Source organism: Acinonyx jubatus, chromosome A1 (assembly GCF_027475565.1).
Source record: "Acinonyx jubatus isolate Ajub_Pintada_27869175 chromosome A1, VMU_Ajub_asm_v1.0, whole genome shotgun sequence".
NCBI lineage: Eukaryota > Metazoa > Chordata > Mammalia > Carnivora > Felidae > Acinonyx > Acinonyx jubatus.
The window spans coordinates 86,048,420-86,069,618 of NC_069380.1; the positions used below are offsets into that span (position 1 = coordinate 86,048,420).

Below are 21,199 nucleotides of genomic sequence, written 5' to 3' on the forward strand. Positions count from 1 at the left end.
GGGAAACAAAACACGACATGCTACTAACACGTCGAATTAGTAATCAACATGTCTCTGGAGGCAAGGGAAACAAAAGCAAAAATGAACTACTGGGACCTCATCAAAACAAAAATCTTTTGCACAGCGAAGGTAACAATCAGCATAACTAAAACACAACTGATAGAATGGGAGAAGAGATTTTCAAACGACATATCAGATAAAGGGTTAGTACCCCAAATCTATAAGGAACCTATCAAACTGAACACCCCCATAAAAAATAATCCAGTGCAGAAATGGGCAAAATACATGAATAGACACTTCTCCAAAGAAGACATCCAGATGACCAACCGACACATGAAAAAATGCTCAACAACTTCACTCATCATCAGGGAAATACAAATCAAAATCACAATGAGATACCACCTCACACCTGTCAGAATGGCTAATATTAACAACTCAGGCAACAACAGATGTTGGTGAGGATGCAGAGAAAGAAGATCTCTTTTGCATTGCTAGTGGGAATGCAAACTAGTGCTGCCACTGTAGAAAACAGTATGGACATTCCTCAAAATTTATATATATGTATGTATGTATGTATGTATGCGTGTGTGTGTGTGTGTGTGTGTATATATATACATATATATATATTTATATTTATATATATTTGAGTATATTCAATGCTTTGTGTTTGCCCAAAGAAAATAAAAACACTAATTCAAAAAAATATGTGCACCCCTGTGTTTTTGCAATGTTAATAGCCAAGACATGGAAACAACCCAAGTGTACATCAACTGAAAATTGGATAAAGAATAAGTGGTATATATACACAATGCAATATTAGCCACAAGAAAAAATAAAATCTTGCCATTTTCAACGACATAGGATGGACTTAGAAGGTATAAAGCGAAATAAAATAAGTCAGTCCGAGAAAAAATACCATGCAATTTCACTTGTATGTGGAATAATAAAAGTAATGAACAAGGTTAAAAGAGACAAACAAATAAATAAAAATCAGAGAACAAAGTGGTGGTTGCCAGAGAAAAGGTGGGAGGAGGGATGAGGAAATAGATAAAGGGGATTAAAAGCATACTTATGATGAGCACTGGGTATTGTATGGAAATGTTGTATCACTATATTGTACGTATGAAACTAATATAACACTAATGCTAATTATACATGAATGTGTATATTAAATAAATAAATTTTAAAAATAAAAAGGAACAAGATACAGTGATGAAGTTGCATGGACTAACAATATGATATTCCTCAACAAAAATCCTACTGGGAACCATGTATACAAACTGGAATCATATCCAATGTTAAACCTTGAAAAAACCTTGACACAACAGCATTTGTGATGCAAAAAGATTTCCTTTTGTTTAGAAAAGGGTACACTTAGAGACTAAGTACATAAAACCATCCAACAATTCAATTATTCAAATCTGCATTTTGTCAAAATGAAGAAAAAACTGTGTCTACATATATTTACTAAAAACCTTCCAGGTACTTTTTGGTAAGACTTTTTAATATTTATCTCTTCTATATGTTAGCAGTGTGAAATTGTGTATGTTAAAGTATTTATTAGAAAAAAATGTTTATGGGGGCACCTGTGTGGCTCAGTCACTTAAGCATCTGACTTTGGCTCAGGTCATGATCTTGCAGTTCATAAGTTTCAGTCCTACGTCAGGCTCTGTGCTGACAGCTCAGAGTCTGGAGCCTGCTTCAGATTCTGTGTCTCCTTCCTTCTCTGCCCCTCCCGTGCTCATGCTCTGTCTCTCTGTGTCTCTCAGCAATAAATAAATGTTAAAAAAATTTTAAACTAAAGAAAAGAAAAAGAAAAGCATGTTTACATTTACTGCTAGTTATGAATTGTGTTTTTCATAAACAGTTGAAACATGCTAACAATCTTAATTGACCTTTACCAATCATGTTAGAATTAATATGTACGTATATAAAATTGGGTGAATTCTCTAAATAGAAAGAAGCTATAGGATTATTTCCTGGCAAAAAGAAAAAAAGAAAAGAAAAGAAAAGAAAAAAGTAAATTGGTAATTCTAAATGACTTATTTCAATTGTTTTAACACTGTTGTTTATACAGGCCCACACTAAATGCATGTGACATTGCACCAGAAGCTACCCAGAGAGTACACGTGACCTATACTTACAACTTGCAATGCCTAGTACATTCAAGTATAAATGTATCAAAACCACCAAAGGCAAAAACATTAAAAAGGATTCAGAGATTTCCTAAAGACTCAAAAGAAGAAAAATTACAACAAACTTTCTTCTATTTAGAGAAATCGGAAAATAAAGTAGTACACACATAAACTAACTTGCCCTCCTAATTCTCTGCAATATTCACATGTTTTTCTAATTTCTATTAATCCAGTAAAGAAGTGTTGGCTGAAAATAAAAAATAACGGGGCATCTTGTGGTTCAGTCGGTTGAGGGTGCAAATTTGGCTCAGGTTGTGATCTCATAGTTCATGAGTTTGGACCCCATGTCTTGCTCACTGCAGTTAGTGCAGTGTCTGCTTTGGATCCTCTGTCCCCCTTTTTTCTGCCCCTCTCCTGTTCACGGTCTCCCTCTCACTCTCTCAAAAATAAATAAACATTTAAAAATTAATAAATAAAAGCAAAGCTTCTCTTGTTCAAGGAAATGGTTGTTGAACATAAGAAAAGAAGTATTAAAACTGAGCATGAACATAAAGAAGCTGGGATTTTAAAAAAATAAGTAAAACTTATGCAAAATTAAATCTATACATACTTATTTTTTAAAGTATTTTTAAAATATCAGAGTTCTCCAGAGAAACAGAATCAATAGAATGCACAGATACAGATAATAGATAGATGAGAGATAGAAAGATGATAGATAGATAGATAGATAGATAGATGATAGATAGATAAATAGATAATGATACAGACACACATTGGTAGACAGGTAGATAGAGAGGTAGACAGTTAGACAGAGGGAGTCACAAGTTGAAAATCTGCAGGACAAGCTGAAGACCCAAGAAAGAGTTGATGTTGCAGCCAAAGTCCAACCATGGTCTGAAGGCAGAATTCAGTCTTTCTAGGGGGAACTTAAATTGTTTTATCATAAGACCTTCCACTAATTGCAGAGTTCTCCACATAATGGAGAGCAATTGATTATTCAAAGTCTACTGATTTAAGTTTTAATTTCATCTAAAAATACCTTCGCAGAAAATCCTGACTGGGGTTTGAAATACCCAGATATTATGGCCTAGTCAAGTAGACACATAAAGTTCAGAATTACAGAGACTAATTAGTTCCCAGAAATGGTTGAAAGTTTATTAATTTCATTAATTTTTACAACTTAAAGATTCTCATTTTCACCTTTTACAACAAAGTCTAAGAAAAAAAATATTGCAAAGTAAACCGTGGCTTGCCATTAAATCTTGAATCGTTTCTACTTCAGAACAGTCAGAAGGTGAAAATACATGGGTTAATGAATGAACTATACTTCCATATTCATCATAATTTAATATCATCACCATCATTATAATCATCATCATCATTAGCATCATTTATCCTGGCAAATGTTCTCATACTAAGCAGCTGTGGCCTGGTTACTTTCCACACTGTTCCCATCCACATGTTAACATGACACTATTTCCTTCTATGACCCTCTGCTCTTGAATTGTTAAGAATTGTATCCCTAGGGGCGCCTGGGTGGCGCAGTCAGTTGAACGTCTGACTTCAGCCAGGTCACGATCTCGCGGTCCGTGAGTTCGAGCCCCGCGTCGGGCTCTGGGCTGATGGCTCAGAGCCTGGAGCCTGTTTCCGATTCTGTGTCTCCCTCTCTCTCTGCCCCTCCCCCGTTCATGCTCTGTCTCTCCCACAAATAAATAAACGTTGAAAAAAAAATTTTTTTAATTAAAAAAAAAGAATTGTATCTCTAAAAGAAAAGAGAGGCAATCCAAGAAACAGACTCTTGACAATAGAGAACAACGTGATGGTCACCAGAGGAGAGGTGGGTGGGGGGATGGGCTAAATGTGTAATGGGGATTAAGGACTGGACTTGTTGAGATGAGCACTGGGTGTTGTATGAATGTATTGAATCACTATATTGTACATCTTAAATTAATATTGCACTGTATGTTCACTAACTGGAATGTAAATAAAATCTTTAAAAAAGAAAATAAAATAATTGTATCCCTAATTTTTTCCCACTGCAGGTGTACTGCCTTCTTTGAAACTTGTTTCAATAAAGACTTTTCAAGTCAGTGACTTTCAAACTTTTGTGTCAATGATTCACGTAGGTAAAATATTTGATACACATACACACATAGACACTCACACAACTGACTTACCCTACCTTGTACAATCCTCTCTGAAATTTTCTATTACATTTCATGCTAACTTAACTCACTGTTAAATGCCTGTTGCCTTAAATGCTTGTCAAATTGATTTAATGACCAATAAGTGGCATATAACCTGGAATTTTAAAGAAATACTGTTCCTAGAGAAGCAGTTATAAATTATTTGCATGGGGAAGGAGGAGGCAGACAACAGCCTGAATTAGTAATGGTATACTTTCCACAGGGATCTAGAATTTTTGGAACAAAAGAGTATATGGAATGGAACAAATGAACCTCAAAATACCAGTCACTCCCTCACACATACATGCACACATTTTTCTGCCTGAAGGCTCCTTCTCCTTAGATCTGAATCAATAGTAGAGCACTTGGGGGGATCAGTAGGTTAAATGTCTGACTTCGGCTCAGGTCAAGATCTTGTGGTTCAAATCAGGCTCTGTGCTGACAGCTCAGAGCCTGGAGCTTGCTTCAAATTCTGTGTCTCCCTCTCTCTATGCCCCTCCCCTGTTCTCTCTCTCTCTCAAAAGTTAATAAACATTCAAAATTTAAAATAAATAAATAAATAGATCTGACTTAATAGTCACATTATAGTTTTCTGGAATCATAGTCTAAAGTTAGCTGCAAAGAAATAATTATCACCCTATAAACCCCACTAAGCAAAGAGGAAGTAGCATTTTTTTCCACCAGCACATTATCTTTTGAGTCTGTCACTTGGAAAGACACAGGGGTTCTCTCCATCTACCGGCAAGCAAAGATACAAGTTATTTAGTTTAGGATCCCTGAAAGAGAGAAGACCTTGCTCTGTTCACATTCTAGCATCTGATATGACATTGTGCATAGTTATTACCCTGGAACAAAGAGTTTTCATGGACAATAAGTATCTCAGGATGAGTGATACCTGCCGCATCAGTGCCCTATTGCATCCAACAGGCTCTGGTCTTTCCCAAGAACCTTCCACATGGCTCCCTTCACATCTTTGTTTCTCAGTGTGTAGATGAAAGGATTCAGAGTGGGGGTCACCAGACAGTAGAAGAGGGTTAGGAACTTGCCCTGGTCCTGGCTTGCCACATTCCCAGGCTGCATGTACATGTAGATTATAGTGCTATAGAAGAGAGACACTACAATCATGTGGGAAGAGCAGGTGTTGAAGGCCTTGTGCCTCCCAGCTGCAGACCGGATCCGCAGAACTGTGGCTATAATGTAGCCATAGGAAACCAGTATCATGGCGAGGGGCACCAGGACAATGGGGATGGCCAGGAAGAAAACCAGGCCTTCAACACGCCTAGTGTCCACGCAGGAAATGTGGATGATGGCTGGCATCTCACACACAAAGTGGTTGATGTGATGGTGACCACACCGCTTCAAGGACATTGTCAGTGGGGACATGAGGATGGAATTGGCAATCCCCGTGAGCCAAGCACAGGCTGCCAGTCGCAGGCACAGCTGTGGGTGCATGATGGTCATGTAGTGAAGAGGCTTGCAAACAGCCACAAAGCGGTCATAGGCCATGACAGAAAGAAGAATGCATTCAATGCCACCCACAGACAAGAATGCAAAGAGTTGTATGACACAGCCCATATAGGTAATGGTCTTTTGTGGGCCCCAGAGGTTGACCAGCATCTGAGGAATGCTGCTAGAGGTGTAGCAGAGATCCAGGAGGGACAGGTTGCAGAGGAAGAAGTACATTGGCCTGTGCAGCCGAGGGTCCACCACGGACAGGAAGATGATAGTCGAGTTGCCCATGACAGCCAGAAAGTAAAACACCATGTTAGTGAAAAACAAGACCATCTCCAGCTTTGGCCGGTCAGAGAATCCAAGCAGAATGAAGTTTCTAGAGCTTTCATTTCTTTCCATCACACTTGGCTTGATAAACCTGTTTAGGGAGGCTAACATGTGTTATTACTCATACAGAAAATGAGGCACCACATTTTTTCCCAAGAAAATAGTTTTGTTCCACCTATTTAACTGGGACACCTGCTTGTGCATTGCCTGGAATTATAGGGTGAGGGGCTAAAAATATTTGTCTGTAAAGTGATGGAAGCGGTAACTTTTGCCTCTATATCTTCTAATCTGGTTAAGTGAGATAAGTGGATACATCTTTAAAAAAAAAAGTCTTCTTTGGAAAGCAGAGTTAAAATGGTGAATCAGCATGGAGACCCTGAGTTGCCCGGTCTGTGAAACATAGGTATATCACTACCAAACCATTTTGAACATTTAGCAAATCGATCTGAGGTTTAATGCAATAATCTGCATAATTTGAGTCACAGAATTTGACAGTTATGTGTGTGAGGAGGTGAACTGAAGGAGGGAAAAGTCACAGAGGGTAAGGTATTGTTTTTGCAGAGACAGGACAGAGAAGGAGAAAAGGGGAGAGTGTGGTGCATTGGGATTGAGTAAGAAAAGCAATCCGCCCTGAAATTTGCTGGAGAGAAAAAGAAAGAGTGAAAACACTCACTGAGGAGGGAACAAGAAATCAGTTCCCCCAAAACAATTGATGGTGAGAAAGGAGAGGGTTTCAAAACCACCAGGATTCTATAAACAATGAGGTACAGAATCTGAAGTTCCCAGAGCTCAGTGCCTCGTGGTGCTCTGGCAAGGAAGCAGGGTGAATCTTCAGGAACGGGCAGGGTCTGAGGGGTCTGTGTGCCACACAGGGAAAATTGGTTCACATGTTTGAAGCGCATTTGATAGAGGCCAAACAGCCTCCCCACCAGCAAAGGTCCCAGCAGACCACGGAAAGCACACGTTTGTTGGTATTAGGACAAAGAAACCAAGAGTGCAGGGAAACCTTGTGCCAGCTGTGTATTCTGATTTGCCATAATCTCTGAACTTCTGCCACTGTGCAATTGCATGAATGTTTTCTGTGGCAAGCCAACACCCCAGCCATTGCTCAGTGAGATCCTCCCCGCAGAGAGTCTGTGCAGGTACAAGCTTCAGTGTACCTCTGAAGTGTGAGGTTTTGAAACATACCCATATCTGAGATAAAACTCTGGAGGAAGTTGCCACCTGGCTGGCAGATGACTTGGACACAGACAAGGTAGAGGCAGGGAGTGGAAGGAGGCCTGAGACAAAGGAGGGGTGCTTGATTGTGGACTGTTGAAAGCACAAAGTTCCTACCCCAGAGACTAGGAAGCTGGATGAAGCCATTTCCACATCTCTTGCACATGCATAAGCACAGGGCACATGTGCACCACACTAAAACACCCCAGTAAGCTAAGCAACACCAACTAGTGGACAATGGAGCTATTACACCAAGCCATGCCCAACTGTACCCTCCAAGCACATCCCCCTGGAGACCAGCCAGCAAAAGTCACTCCACCTGCTTAGTGTAGGGACTCTAGAGTGCTTCACAGTTTCAGTTCTACATGGAAACTGGATGTAACTTCATTCGTGTTTCATTCTGTTTGCTGGTTCATTTATTTGTTTTGTTTGCTTCTGTTTTTGCTTACATTTTCTTTATTCTTTCTTTCCTTTCTTTTTCTTGGATACAGAAAGAGAAAAATTTAATTTTATTATTTTCTACTTTACTTTTTATTATTTTTAAAATTCTTATTCTATTTTATTCTTTGTTTAATTGTATTCTATTTTGTTATATAAATTGTTTTAATTTAAATTTTTTCTTACCTTATTTTTTCATTCCTCTCCTTTTTTCTCTATTCTATCAAGCTTACTTCAACAAACAAACTGAAACACACCTAGGATCTAGCTTCCTTTATTTGATTTTTTGTTTTGTTTTTAATTTTTTAATTTTACCAATTTTTTTCCTTCTCCAAAATGACAAAACAGAAATTCACCTCAAAAGAAAAAAAAACAGGAAGAAATGACAGCCATGGACTTAATCAACACAGATATGAATAAGATGTCTGAACTAGAATTTAGAACCATGATAATAATAATCTTACATGGGATTGGGACACCTGGGTGGCTTAGTCAGTTAGGCTTCTGACTTTGGCTTAGGTCATGGTCTCACAGTCTGTGAGTTTGAGCCTCATGTCAGGCTCTGTGCTGACATCTGAGAGTCTGGAACCTCCTTGGATTCTGTGTCTCCCTCTCTCTACCCCTCGCCCCCACATGTGCTCGCTCACTCTTAAAAATAAATACAAATTTTTAAAAATGTAAAAGAACATTAGCTGGGGTTGAAAAAAGATGAATGGGTTAACCAAGGAAATAAAGAGAAAATTAAAAATTAAAATTACATTAAAGCCAATGAAAAGGAAAACACGACAGTCCAAAATCTCCAGGATGCAGCAAAGGTGGTCATAAGAGAGAATTATATAGCAATCCAGGCTTTCCTAAAGAAGGAAGAAAGGTCTCAAATACACAACTTAAATTTACACCTAAAAGAGCTGGAAAAATAACTGCAAATAAGTCCCCAAAACAGCTGTAGAAGGCAAATCATAAAGATTAGAGCAGAAATCAATGTTATTGGGGAAAAAAAAGAAAACACCAACAACAGTAGAACAGATCAATGAAACCAGGATCTTGTTCTTGGAATGAATTAACAAAATACATAAACCCATAGCCAGATTGATCAAAAAGAAAAAGGAAAGGACCTGAATAAATAAAATCATGAAGGAAAGAGAAGATATCACAACCAAACTGTGGAAATACAAACAATAATGAGAGAATATTATGAGCAATTGTATGCCAACAAATTGAGCAATCTGGAAGAAAGGATTAAATTCCACAAACTACAAAAACTGAAACTGGAATAGAAATTTTGAACAGATCCATAAACAGTAAAGAAATTGAATGAGTAATCAAAAATCTCCCAACAAACAAGAGTAGATAGAATTCAAGGCCAGATGGCTTTCCAGGGGAATTCTACCAAACATTTAAAGAAGAGTTAACACCTATTCTTTTTAAGCTGTGCCAAAAAATAGAAGTGGGAAGAAAAATTCCAAACTCATTCTAAAAGGCCACCATTACCTTGATACCAAAACCAGACAAAGACCCCACTAAAAAGAAGAAGTACAGACCAATTTCCTGATGAACATGAATGCAAAAATTCTCAACAAGATACTTGTAAACTGAATCCAACAATACCTTAAAAGAGTTATTCACCATGATCAAGTGGGATTATTCCTGGGATGCTGGGCTGGTTCAATATCTGCAAATCAATCAATATGATACATCACATTAATAAAAGAAAGGATAAGAACCACACGAGCTTCTCAATAGATGCAGGAAAAGCAGTTGACAAAATGCAGCATCCTTTCTTGATAAATCATCAAGAAAATAGGGATAGAAAGAAAGTACCTCACCATCATAATGGCCACATAAGAAAGACATATATGTTCCCCCTAAGGTCAGGAACATGACAAGGATGTGGACTCTCACCACTGTTATTCAACATAGTATTAGAAGTCCTAGCCTCACAATCCATGAGATCATGACCTGAGTTGAAGTCAGATGCTTAACAGACTGAGCCACCCAGGTGCTCCTAAATCATTTGCATTTCTATACACCAATAATGAAGCTGCAGAAAGGGAAATCAAGGAATCGATCCTATTTACAATTGCACCAAAACCCATAAAATACCTAGGAAAAAGCCTAACCAAAGAGGTGCAAGATCTATACACTGAAAACTATAGAAAGCTGATGAAAAAAAAATTGAGGAAAACACAAAGAAATGGAAGAACATTCCATGCTCATGGATTGAAAAACAAATATTGTTGAAATGTCGATACAACCCAAAGCAATCTACATATTCAATGAATTCTCTATCAAAATAATGCCAGCATTCTTCACAGACCTAGAACAAACAATTCTAAAAATGTATGGAATCACAAAAGACCCCTAATAGTCAAAGTAATGTTGAAAAAGAAACCAAACCTGGAGGCATCACATTTCCTGACTTCAAGCTGTATCACAAAGCTGTAATCATCAAGACAGTATGATATTGGAACAAAAACAGACATAGAAATCAATGGAACAGAATAGAGAATGCAGAAATGGAACCACAAATGTGTGGCCAGCTGATCTTGGACATAGTAGGAAAGAATATCCAATGGGAAAAAGGCAGTTTCTTCAGCAAGTGGTGTTAGGACAACTGGACAGCAACATGCAGAAGAATGAACCAGAACCACTTTCTTACACCATACACAAAAAGTGAACTCAAAATGGATGAAATACCTAAACATAAGACAGGAAGCCATCAAAATCCTAGAGGGGAAACCAGGCAACAACCTCTTTGACCTTGGCACAGCAGCATAATACCTGATATGTCTCCAGAGGCAAAGGAAGCACAAGCAAAAATGAACTATTGGGACATCAAGAGAAAAAGGTTCTGCACAGTGAAGGAAACAATCAGCAAAACTAAAAGGCAACCGACAGAATGGGAGAAGATATTTGCAAATGACATATTAGATAAAGGGTTAGTGTCCAAAATCTATACATAACTTATCAAACTCAACTCCCAAAAAACAAATACTCTAGTGAAGAAATGGGCAAAAGACACAAATACACACTTTTCCAAAGAAGACATCCAGATGACAGACACATGAAAAGATGCTCAACATCACTTATTACCAGGGAAATACAAAGCAAAGCCACAATGAGACACCACCTCACACCTGTCAGAGTGTCTAAAATTAACAACTCAGGCAACAACAGATTTTGGCGAGGATGCGGAGAAAGAGGAATGGTTTTGCACTATTGATGTGACTGCATACTGGTGGAGACACTCTGGGAAATAGTATGGAGGTTCCTCAAAAAATTGGAAATAGAACTACCCATGACCCAGCAATTATACTACTAGGTATTTATCCAAAGTATACAGGAGTGATGATTTGAAGGGACACATGTACCCCAATGTTTATAGCAGCACTATTGAAAATAGCCAAAGTATGGAAAGAGCCCAGATATCCATTGACTGATGAACGGATAAAAAAGATGTTGTATATATACACAATGGAATATTACTCGGTGATCAAAAAGAATGAAATTTTGCCATTTGCAACAACATGGATAGAACTAGAGTGCTTTATGCTAAGTGAAATAAGTCAGTCAGAGAAAGACAAATATATGATTTCACTTACATGTGGAATTTAAGAAACAAAACAGATGAACATAAGGAAGGAAAGCAAAAATAATATAAAAACAGAGAGGGACACAAAACCATAAGATACTCTTAAATACAGAGACCAAACTGAGGATTGCTGGTGGGGTGTTGGGTGGGGGAAGGACTAAAGGAGTAAGGGTCATTAAGGTGGACACTTTTTGGGTTGAGCACTGGGTATTATATGTAAGTGATGAATTACTAAATCTTATTCCTGAAATTATTGTTACACTGTATGTTAACTCACTTGGATTTAGATTAAAATAAATAAAGCGGTACCTGGGTAGCTCAGTTGGTTGAGCGTCCAACTTTGGCTCATGTCATGATCTCATGGTTCACCAGTTTGGGCCCCGCATCAGGCTCTTTGCTGACAACTCAGAGCCTGGAGCCTGCTTCAGACTCTGTTTCTATCTCTCTCTCTCTCTGCCTCTCCCCTGCTCATGCTCTCTCTCTTTGTCAAAAATAAATTTAAAAAAATAAAATAAATAAATAAGTAAATAAATAAATTTTAAAAAATGATAAACATATAAAAAAACCAAAAAAAAATACACACAAAAATAAAATCTTGCCATTTGCAACAACATGGATGGAGCTATAGACTATTATACAAAGCGAAATAAGTCAAAGAAGACAAATATCATATGATATTAATCATATGTGGAATTTAAGAAACAAAAGAGAGGAACATAGGGGAAGGGAAGAAAAAATAAGATAAAAAAAGAGAGGGAGACAAACCAAAAGAGACTCTTAAATACAGAGAACAAACTGAGGGTTGTTGGCAGGGTGTTGGGTGGGGCAGATGGGCTAAATGTGTGATGGGCATTACAGAGGGCACTTATTGGGATAAGCACTGGATGTTATATCTAAGTAATGAATCACTGGGTTCTACTCCTGAAATCATTGTGACACTATATGTTAACTAACTTGGTTTTAAATTTTAAAAAATAATAAAAAGAAGTCAAATATACTTGAAAGAAAGAAAGAAAGAAAGAAAGAAAGAAAGAAAGAAAGAAAGAAAGAAAAGAAAGAAAAGAAAGAAAAGAAAAGAGAAAGAGAAAGAAAGAGAAAAAACTAAGCTTTTATTGACATAATCAGCAATAAAGTAACTTGGGGGAAAAAAAGAAAGTACTTTTGTCAGAATCCACTGACTTTGAGCCTATTTCTCTGGTAACTGACAAACTACCCCTTAAAATTTGTGGAACAATAGATTCAATTAATATGATCAACTCACATGTTTTCATGATGATAAATTCAACTGAAAAAAAGTTATTGGAAACTTACTTTATGCTAGACCCTGCACTATGAACTATAAGTATAGATAGGAATGAAACATAGTACCTATTTAAAAAATATTTAAATTACCTATATGTAGTCAGGAAAGTAACAGCGTGGGGACACTTGAAATAAGAGCTCTGAATTTACTTGATTCTGAATGGTTAATGATTTGGTCCAATCTCTTCACCCAGTGATTAAGGTAACATCAAGCAACAAACCAAAAGTAGATTTGATTGTGCAATGGTGAGGGCATTCACAAAGTAAGCAGAAAATGAGGGATGCTCTTTTGCACATCCAGCTCCACATAACACTAGGCCCAGAGGCCAATAAAAGGAAATAATAAGAATCATTGTGCAGGGTTATTTTTGCAGCAGGTTTGGGAAATTTGGGGGTAGTGGGTTTTGGATTTCTTTTTAACCTGCATTGCTTCAGTAAGAGTAGACTAAATATTTACATTATTTAATAGATGCCAATCAAATATTTGACTTGAATAAGATTCAGAAATTAACAGAAAAAGGTGTATATCTTTCATATCAATAATTAAATGCTAGCTATATGGGCAGTTTCCTGCCATCAACTTGTTTGGGGTTAACAAGCTGCTGAAGAAGTTAGAATACGGTGTAAGTGGAGAGTCTGTGAATGCAAGCCCATGGATCCCATAGCTCTGTTGTCTACCTTTGTGTGAGGCATGTCCACTTGCTGTCCAATCAAAAAGGTTGTAGACCGTACACTCAGGAAGAAGTTATGGTCTGAAGTGAGGCCATACAGAAAGACCAGTTAGATCCAGAGTTTTCAAAAAAATCAGCTTGAAAATTGTAGACAAACGTTTAAGGGATGGCCTAAGAACGATTATGGGAGTGTATTATGAATATAGCATATCTGCAGATCTTCCAAGAACTAAAGTAGTTAGCATGAATTGCACGTTTGGAAATTATAACATGGACACACGGGATTTTTTTTGTAGAAGAATATTTACATGAAAAAAAAAGTTTGAAATAAAGAGTTAAATTAAATTTAAAAACCACTTTGTAATGAGATGTAACTTTTGATTTGTAATCCCCACACATAAAGGGACAACGTTTTTATTTATTTCTTTCCTACTTTTGGCTGAAGACAAAGGCTTGTTACCTAGTTAGTTACTCTAAAACAACTCATCTTAAGACCAATACATGTTTGCTACCAAAAAATTAGAAAGCAGAGAAAAAAATTTCATAATACAATTTAATCAGAAAATAATAATTAATGAACTTATGTACATGCTTGTTTGCTCTTCTTTTCCAGATTTTTAAAATTTATACATATATATTTTATATATTATTATTACTAATAATATATATTTGTTATATATAATTATTAATGTTATATGTTATGTATATTTATATTAATGACTATATCACAGGGTTTTCAGACAATTCCTTAAAATACTTGTATTTAAAGGCACTCAAGTGTTTTCTTTCAATGAAAATCAGAATATTTGCTAGGAAAAAATAGCAAAATAATTCCAAAAATATAAGACTCATGCTAAACATACAAAAACATCTGTATTCTAGAACATTGTTTTGGGAGCCCATGATCTCACATGAAATACATCTGCCAGAAAGTCTTTTTAGGTAACATTTCCTCTCACTGTGGCACTGTTTTCCATGTTTACTAACCTGTATCAAGTTCTCAGAAGAAACGATGAATAGGTCTGGGATGAGAGGTTGTCCCTGGGTTGATGAAGCACCTTCCCAGAGTCACCCTCTCCTGTTAAAGGGGTAGGTGGCAGAAAAAGGGCAGCAAGGGCATTTCTCCAAGAGGAAAAAAATTCTCAAGGATGGAGCATGCTCAGGGCCCATGGCCGACATCTTGCCTTTGTCCTCACCAAGATTTTGAAGAAGAGGTTCAGCTAAGTTCACAAGCTACAAAAAGCCATCAACAGATATCTTGCTCATCCTGCTGTGACAGACCAACAACCTGCTCCGGACTCAGAGGTCTGCATGTCAACAATACCTATATTCCGGTTTTAGAAGGGGAAATCTGGTGGTATGATGAGTGGAAAATGGAGATGGTTGAAGACAGATGATGCTGGTCCAAAGATACAAAGAAAAACAGGTGAAAAGAAACACCCAAACCTTTACATTAAATTATTCTCTACTTGGAGATGGCCAACAGAAATAGAAGCCCTCTCTCTGATCAAGAAAATAGTATGATCTATAGTTCTCTTGGGAAGATCAAACTGCAAAACCACTTAAGACAGGATTTTAAAATACTTTGTATGTTGTACAAATTATAGTTCTTTTAATATTTCTGTATCAATAAAATTAATGGATTCTCTTTATTGCTAGTAGCATAAGCACATATACAGATCATTTCTAGCACCATCTTGTGTAACCTGAGAGGATGTACCCATTAGTTCTTCTCTAAATAAATATGAATGTTTGGGGAAGCATGGGTGGGTAATTTGGGGATCAAAAAAGGTAAGAAGGTTTTCTGAAAAATTGATCACATGTTAAATGGGAAACTTCTTTTTAGTTAAAATAGCAAATATCTAGGGAACAAAGATGAACATGGTCAAACTTGTTGCAAGATTCAATTATTTGACCAAACCAATGTTGGCATTAGATTTAATGTAACTTTTCACATACAACATGGAAATGAAGAGTGCAAGGAACATTAACTCCATCTGAAATATTGACCCAGAGGAGGAAGTAATAATTCAGGTTAAGACAGGCTCAGTTACAAGGGGGTAAGAGCACTCCATAGTCACTGAAATGGGGTGACGAAATTCTGCCATCACAGAAAAAAATAATCCCTCCCCTTGCTGCCTACAAAGAGGAGCCAACACTAATCCCCAAACCCATCCTAATTTTCCTTTCACACATTAAACTGGAGGGAATTTTAAAGCTTTTCTACTTGTTAGAAAATTAGCTTTAAACCCCTGTAGATTTCTTTGAATGAGCTCAAGTTGTTTATGTGATTGAAATGCCTGAGTTCTTATGTCTTCTTCCATCCTCTAGAGAGATAAGACCCTAAAGGGAGATAACTCAAATGATTTTTGTGGAGGATGTAGAGGAAGGCAAATCATGTAAACAATTTTACTTCAGACCAATCACTAAGATGACTCAACTTTAGAGATGAGAGAAAAAAGAAATAAGTCCTCCTAAACATTAATTGGTAAATTGCAAAAGACAAATTGAGTACTTCTTTACCTGGAGTCACAAAAGTGACTAACATTTCTACTGTATTTAAAAATGTTACATTGCATTTAAGGTGAAAATAATAAAAACACAAACTCTTTATATGAACAAGTTTTACTTCTGACCCACTGCTCAACACCTTGCTTAAAGTTTGAGATGTTGGGGCACCTGGGTGGCTCAGTCAGTTAAGTGTCCAACTTCAGCTCAGGTAATGATCTCACAGTCCGTGAGTTCGAGCCCTGCCTTGGGCTCTGTGCTGACAGCTCAGAGCCTGGAGCCTGTTTCAGATTCTGTGTCTCCCTCTCTCTCTGACCCTCCCCCGTTCATGCTTTGTCTCTCTCTGTCTCAAAAATAAATAAACATTAAAAAATTTTTAAAAACTTGAGATGCAAAAATTCATGGGGCAGAATTGCTATCTTGTATATTCATGTGCATCATTACATTAGCATAAATTGGAAAGAAGTTTGCCATAATTGACAAGTTAAGTTTTACAAACTTGGTTCATATTGTTGAAAAAAGAAAGAGAATGTAATCATTGATGAGGGCACTTAAGGCAAGCTGAGGGCAAAGTACAGGCTAACAGTACCATCACCCCCATCCCTAGGTGGGATATGTGTGAAATTCCTCTGACATTCCTGGCTGCCCAAGAAAAAAGGAAAGGAAAGAAAACAAATGGTTGACTGATATAGATCACAGTCTTGCAGGACAGGAGACTCCTTCAGTTTATAGATAACCTAGTAAAGTATAAGAAAAAGGCAATCTTATCCATAGTTTGATCTCCAGAGACCTATAGACTCCATTTCCTGGAGCCATAATATCACCTCATCAAGATGTAAGGGAATTTAAGTGATTGCCATGATGATGTGTGAAACAAAGGCAAATGAAAAATTAAATTTCCTTACTGTCTACAGCCCATTGGCAATCCTTGAAACAAGCAGAGTGACCTTCCTCTAGGAGCTCAGCTGCCCCATGATGTCACTTTTCTAGAGGTAACAGGGAATCTTGGCTTAACATTATCCTGAATACCCCCAGGATCAATGTAATCTCCCTAAACACATAAAAATTCCTTTTCAAACCTCCTTTAACTCCCAAGTATATGTTGGTGATAACATTCCAAGCATATGCACCCTGATAAACTTCTGAAGGGTCCAATGACTGAGGTTTTACTAAGAAGTAATAAATGACAACAGCTTCCTAACAACAGCTGGACCCTCAAGGAAACCATGCTTCCAATATTCCTTAGAGATTTATGCTGTCCCTAACACCCTCCCAACCTGGAGGTATATAATCAGTCACTCTTCACAACCCCAGGTGCAGCTCTTTCTGCCCATGGGTCCTATCCCCATGCTTTAGTAAAATCACCTTTGTTGTACCAAATACATCCTCAAGAATTCTTTCTTGGCTGTCAGTTCTGAACCCCCATCATCACCCCAAAACCTCATCAATCATCATCTCAATAGAACAATGGAGAGAAGAGGTAATTTTTTAGTTGGATCTTGAAGAAGGTTATTGAAATTGATGAGAGGGTCACTAAATAGGAGAGACAGAGTTGTGTATCTAAATAAAATACTAATTAGCAAGCAGTGTAAACAAACTTAATTTTTTGACTTTCACAAGAAAACAATGCAGTATGTGTTTTTGTTTCTGTTTTATGTCCTAGACACTATTCTAAGCAATTTACTTATTATTTAATCAAATGAGTTCATTATATCCTCATCCAATGGCAAAGCAGAAGAAGGCCTAGCATTAGATCTCTGTAGATTTGGATTCATTTCTAGACTCTACCACTCACAATCTCTTTGACTGTGGACAGTTTAGGTTTTCTAAGAAAAGCTCCCATCCTTCAATATCTGTTCTCACATTCTTTTGGGCTTCAAAATTTCATCATGCCTCAGAATCAGATAGGGCCTCTCTTTCCAGCTCTCCTCATTTACAAATTCTTTTAGAGAATATTAAATCCTTTATTTAGACCTTAATTTGTTCTTGCTTAAAGAGATTGAATTAATAAAGTTTTTAAGCTTACCAAATAAGGGAAAATGTCCAAACAACACAAAAGAAAATTTTCTATCACAGAGTCTAGAATATGGTAAAAAAGGATCTGGATGCTAAATATCAAGGAGCTCTTGAAACAAAAAAAAGATACAAATTCATATGGAAACATGCCAAGTTCCTGGATAAGATGATTCAACATGGTGAAAATGCCAATTCACTTCAATTCGATCTATTTATTTAATGCAATTTCGATCAAAATCTTCGTGCTATTTCTGGTGATACGGGCAGTTATTTCTGATTTATATGGAAAATAAAAGGAAAATTTAGATCACATTGTCAAAGTAAAATTGAAGTTGAAGAAATCATGGAACCTGCTCTTAAGACTTACTGTCAAGCTGAAATGATCAAGACAATATGAAATTAGTTAGGGGGTAAACACATAGATCAACAGAAGCCCAGAAATTAATGCACAGAAATGTAGCCAACGATTTTTAGCAAATAAATGGAAGCAATTCATCATGCATTTTGAACAAATCATTGGAAGTCGACATCCATACACAAAAAAATATGGTTGTCTAACTAAACTCCACACCTTCTACAAAATTAATTCAAATGGAGTATAGATCCAAATGTGAAATGAAAAATCATAAAATTTTCAGCACAAAACAATAGAGAAAAATATTTTTGGCCTGGAGTTAGATAACAAAAAAATTTTAACTTGACACCAGAAGTCAAATATATTAGAAAAATTGACACATTGGATTTAATCCCAATGAAATTTTCTGCTTTCAGACACTGTTAGGAAGATAAAAGGCCAAGTTAGAGGCTGGGATAAAATATTTGCAAATTTTACATCTATCAAGTGACTTCCTCCCATAATTGTTAAATAACATTCAAAACTTTTCAGAAAGGCAAAAAACAATTAACCCAATTCTTAAAATGAGCAAAACAAGATATTAATTTAATGAAAGGATATATTGGTAAAAAGCACATGGGAGATGTTCAACCTCATTATGAGGGGGTTTTAGAGTGGTGGGGGTCCAGAACTGACAGCAAAGAACGAATTCTTGAGATGTTTTTGGAGCAAAATGGAGATTTTATTAAAGCATGGGTAAAGGACCCATGGGCAGGAAGAGCTGCAAAGGGTTGCGAGGAGTGACTGGTTATATACTGTGGAATTATGGAAATTAAAGACAAAATGGAGGCCACCAGAAGGGCTTCCATATGCAAAAAAGTACTCATAAGATGCCAGGAGCCTTGCTATTGTCAGGCTAAGGTTGTTTTTACTCTAGTAAGTCATTAACATTACTACATTAGGGGCATCCCAGAGAAATGTTATATTTACTTTGTCTCAAGTATTTGTCACTGGGCTGCAGATTATAAAGAAATTTAATTTTACCTGTCATTTCCTTCTTTCCTTTGTCCCCCACATCACTATGGAAGTGAGGTTGATGTTGGGGCTCCAAGAAACTGAGATTATAGGTTTCTGGAGATTAGACTATTGATAAGATGACCTTTTTCTTATAATTTACTAAGACATTTATAAACTGATGAAGACTCATGTCTTGAATGACTGTGATCTCTATCAGTTAACCATTTGTTTTTCCCTCTCCTTTGTTCTTGGCAGCCAGAAGTGACTGAGGGATGTTACATATATCCCACCTGGGTAGTGAGGGTGGCGGATAGCTTGTGCTTTGCCCTCAGCTTGCCATGATCCCTCATCAATTAGACATGAGGAAAATTAAAGCTGTGATGAAATGTCATTGCACAACTATAGTATAATTAAAATTAGATAGTGACACTAGCAAGTGCTGTTCAAATTGGCAACTGGAGATCTTATACATTGATTGTAAAAATGCAAAATGGTGCACCTTCTGTAAAGTGATTTTGCACTTTTTAAAATAAATATATACTTACCTTCTGAACTTGTACTCCCACTCTTATTTATTAATTTTTCAAGTTTTTATTTAAATTCTAGTTAGTTAACATACAGTGTAATATTGGCTTCAGGAGTAGAATTCAGTGATTCATCCCTTACATATGTGCTCATCACAGTAATTGCCCTCCTAATTGCCCATTACCCATCTGGCCTATCCTCCTACCCACCTTTTTCCATCAACTTTCAGTTTATTGTCTATTGTTAAGAGTCTCTTAGGGCTTGTTCCCTTTCTTTTTTTATCCCCTTCCCATAAGGTATTCTATTTTGTTTCTTAAATTCCACACATGAGTGAAATCATATGGTATTTGGCTTTCTCTGAGTGACTTATTGTACTTGGCATAATACATTCTAGTTCCATCCACATTATTACAAATGGCAAGATTTCATTCATTTTGATTGCTGAGTATTATTCCATATATATATATATGTATATATATATATAATATGTAGCATATATTATATATATATACATATATATATGCTTATGTACACATATATATAATGTGTGTGTGTGTGTGTGTGTGTACCACATCTTCTTTACCCATTCATCAGTCAATGGTCATTTGTGTTCTTTCTATAATTTGGTTGTTGTTGATAGTGCTACTATAAACATCAGGGTGCATGTGCCCCTTCAAATCAGTATTATTGTATCTTTTGGGTACTTAGTAGTGCAATTGCTGGCTGTTATCTTCCTGAGTATTTAACCCAGGGAAATAAAGTACTATGTTCCTTTGGAAACTTGTATTCAAAACCCATGTTTCTAATTACCCAACACTGGAAACAACCCAAATATCCTTCAACCAGTGAATGGCTAAGCAAACAGATGCCACCCCAACAATGTGAGTCTACTCAGCAAAAACATAGAATGTACTACTGACACAACAATTTGTATGAATCTCAAAGGCATTCTGCTTATTAAAAGAAGCAAATCTTAAAATAAACCAAGATATTTTATTTTATTTGTACAGTTCTCAGAACTCAAAAAGACAAAAATATGGTGATGGAAACAGGTGAATGGTTGCCAAAGTTTAGGTTTGGGGGAGACTGTGTTAGTGAAGGCATAAAAACAAGAGAGTTTGGGGATAGTGATAAAACTATTTTATATTCTTATCTTGATGGTAGTTACATAACTCTATATGTATATAAAATTCACAAAGCATGGAGAAGGGTAAGATGGCAGAGCAGTATGAGGACTCTGAGATTGCCTCATCCCTGAAATGCAGATAGATCACACCAAACCATTTGACCTAGGAAATTGATCTGAGGAGTAACACAACAATCTGCATAACTTGAGAACCTGGTAGGTACATGGTGTGGAGAAGTGAACTGGGGGAGAGTAAAGCCATGGTGGGTAGGAAGCCATTTTCATGGAGAGAGGACAGAGAAAAAAAGAAAGGGGGAGAGTGAAGCACGTAGGGTCGTGCAAGGAAAACACT

At 36.8% G+C, this 21,199-nt stretch overlaps 1 protein-coding gene across 1 annotated transcript; it reads right to left on the reverse strand.

Annotated features, from left to right (window-relative positions):
- Nucleotides 1-5,224: 5,224 nt before the first annotated feature.
- Nucleotides 5,225-6,172, reverse strand: LOC106966674 (putative olfactory receptor 2W6). Its single transcript, XM_015062813.2, has one exon. The coding sequence runs from the start codon at nucleotides 6,170-6,172 to the stop codon at nucleotides 5,225-5,227; it is 948 nt and encodes a 315-aa protein (XP_014918299.1).
- Between the last annotated feature and the right edge of the window lie 15,027 nt (nucleotides 6,173-21,199).

Coding starts and splice junctions, on each gene's coding strand:
- LOC106966674 (XM_015062813.2), bottom strand. CDS start 6,172: ATGGAAAGAAATGAAAGCTCTAGAAACTTCATTCTGCTTGGATTCTCT.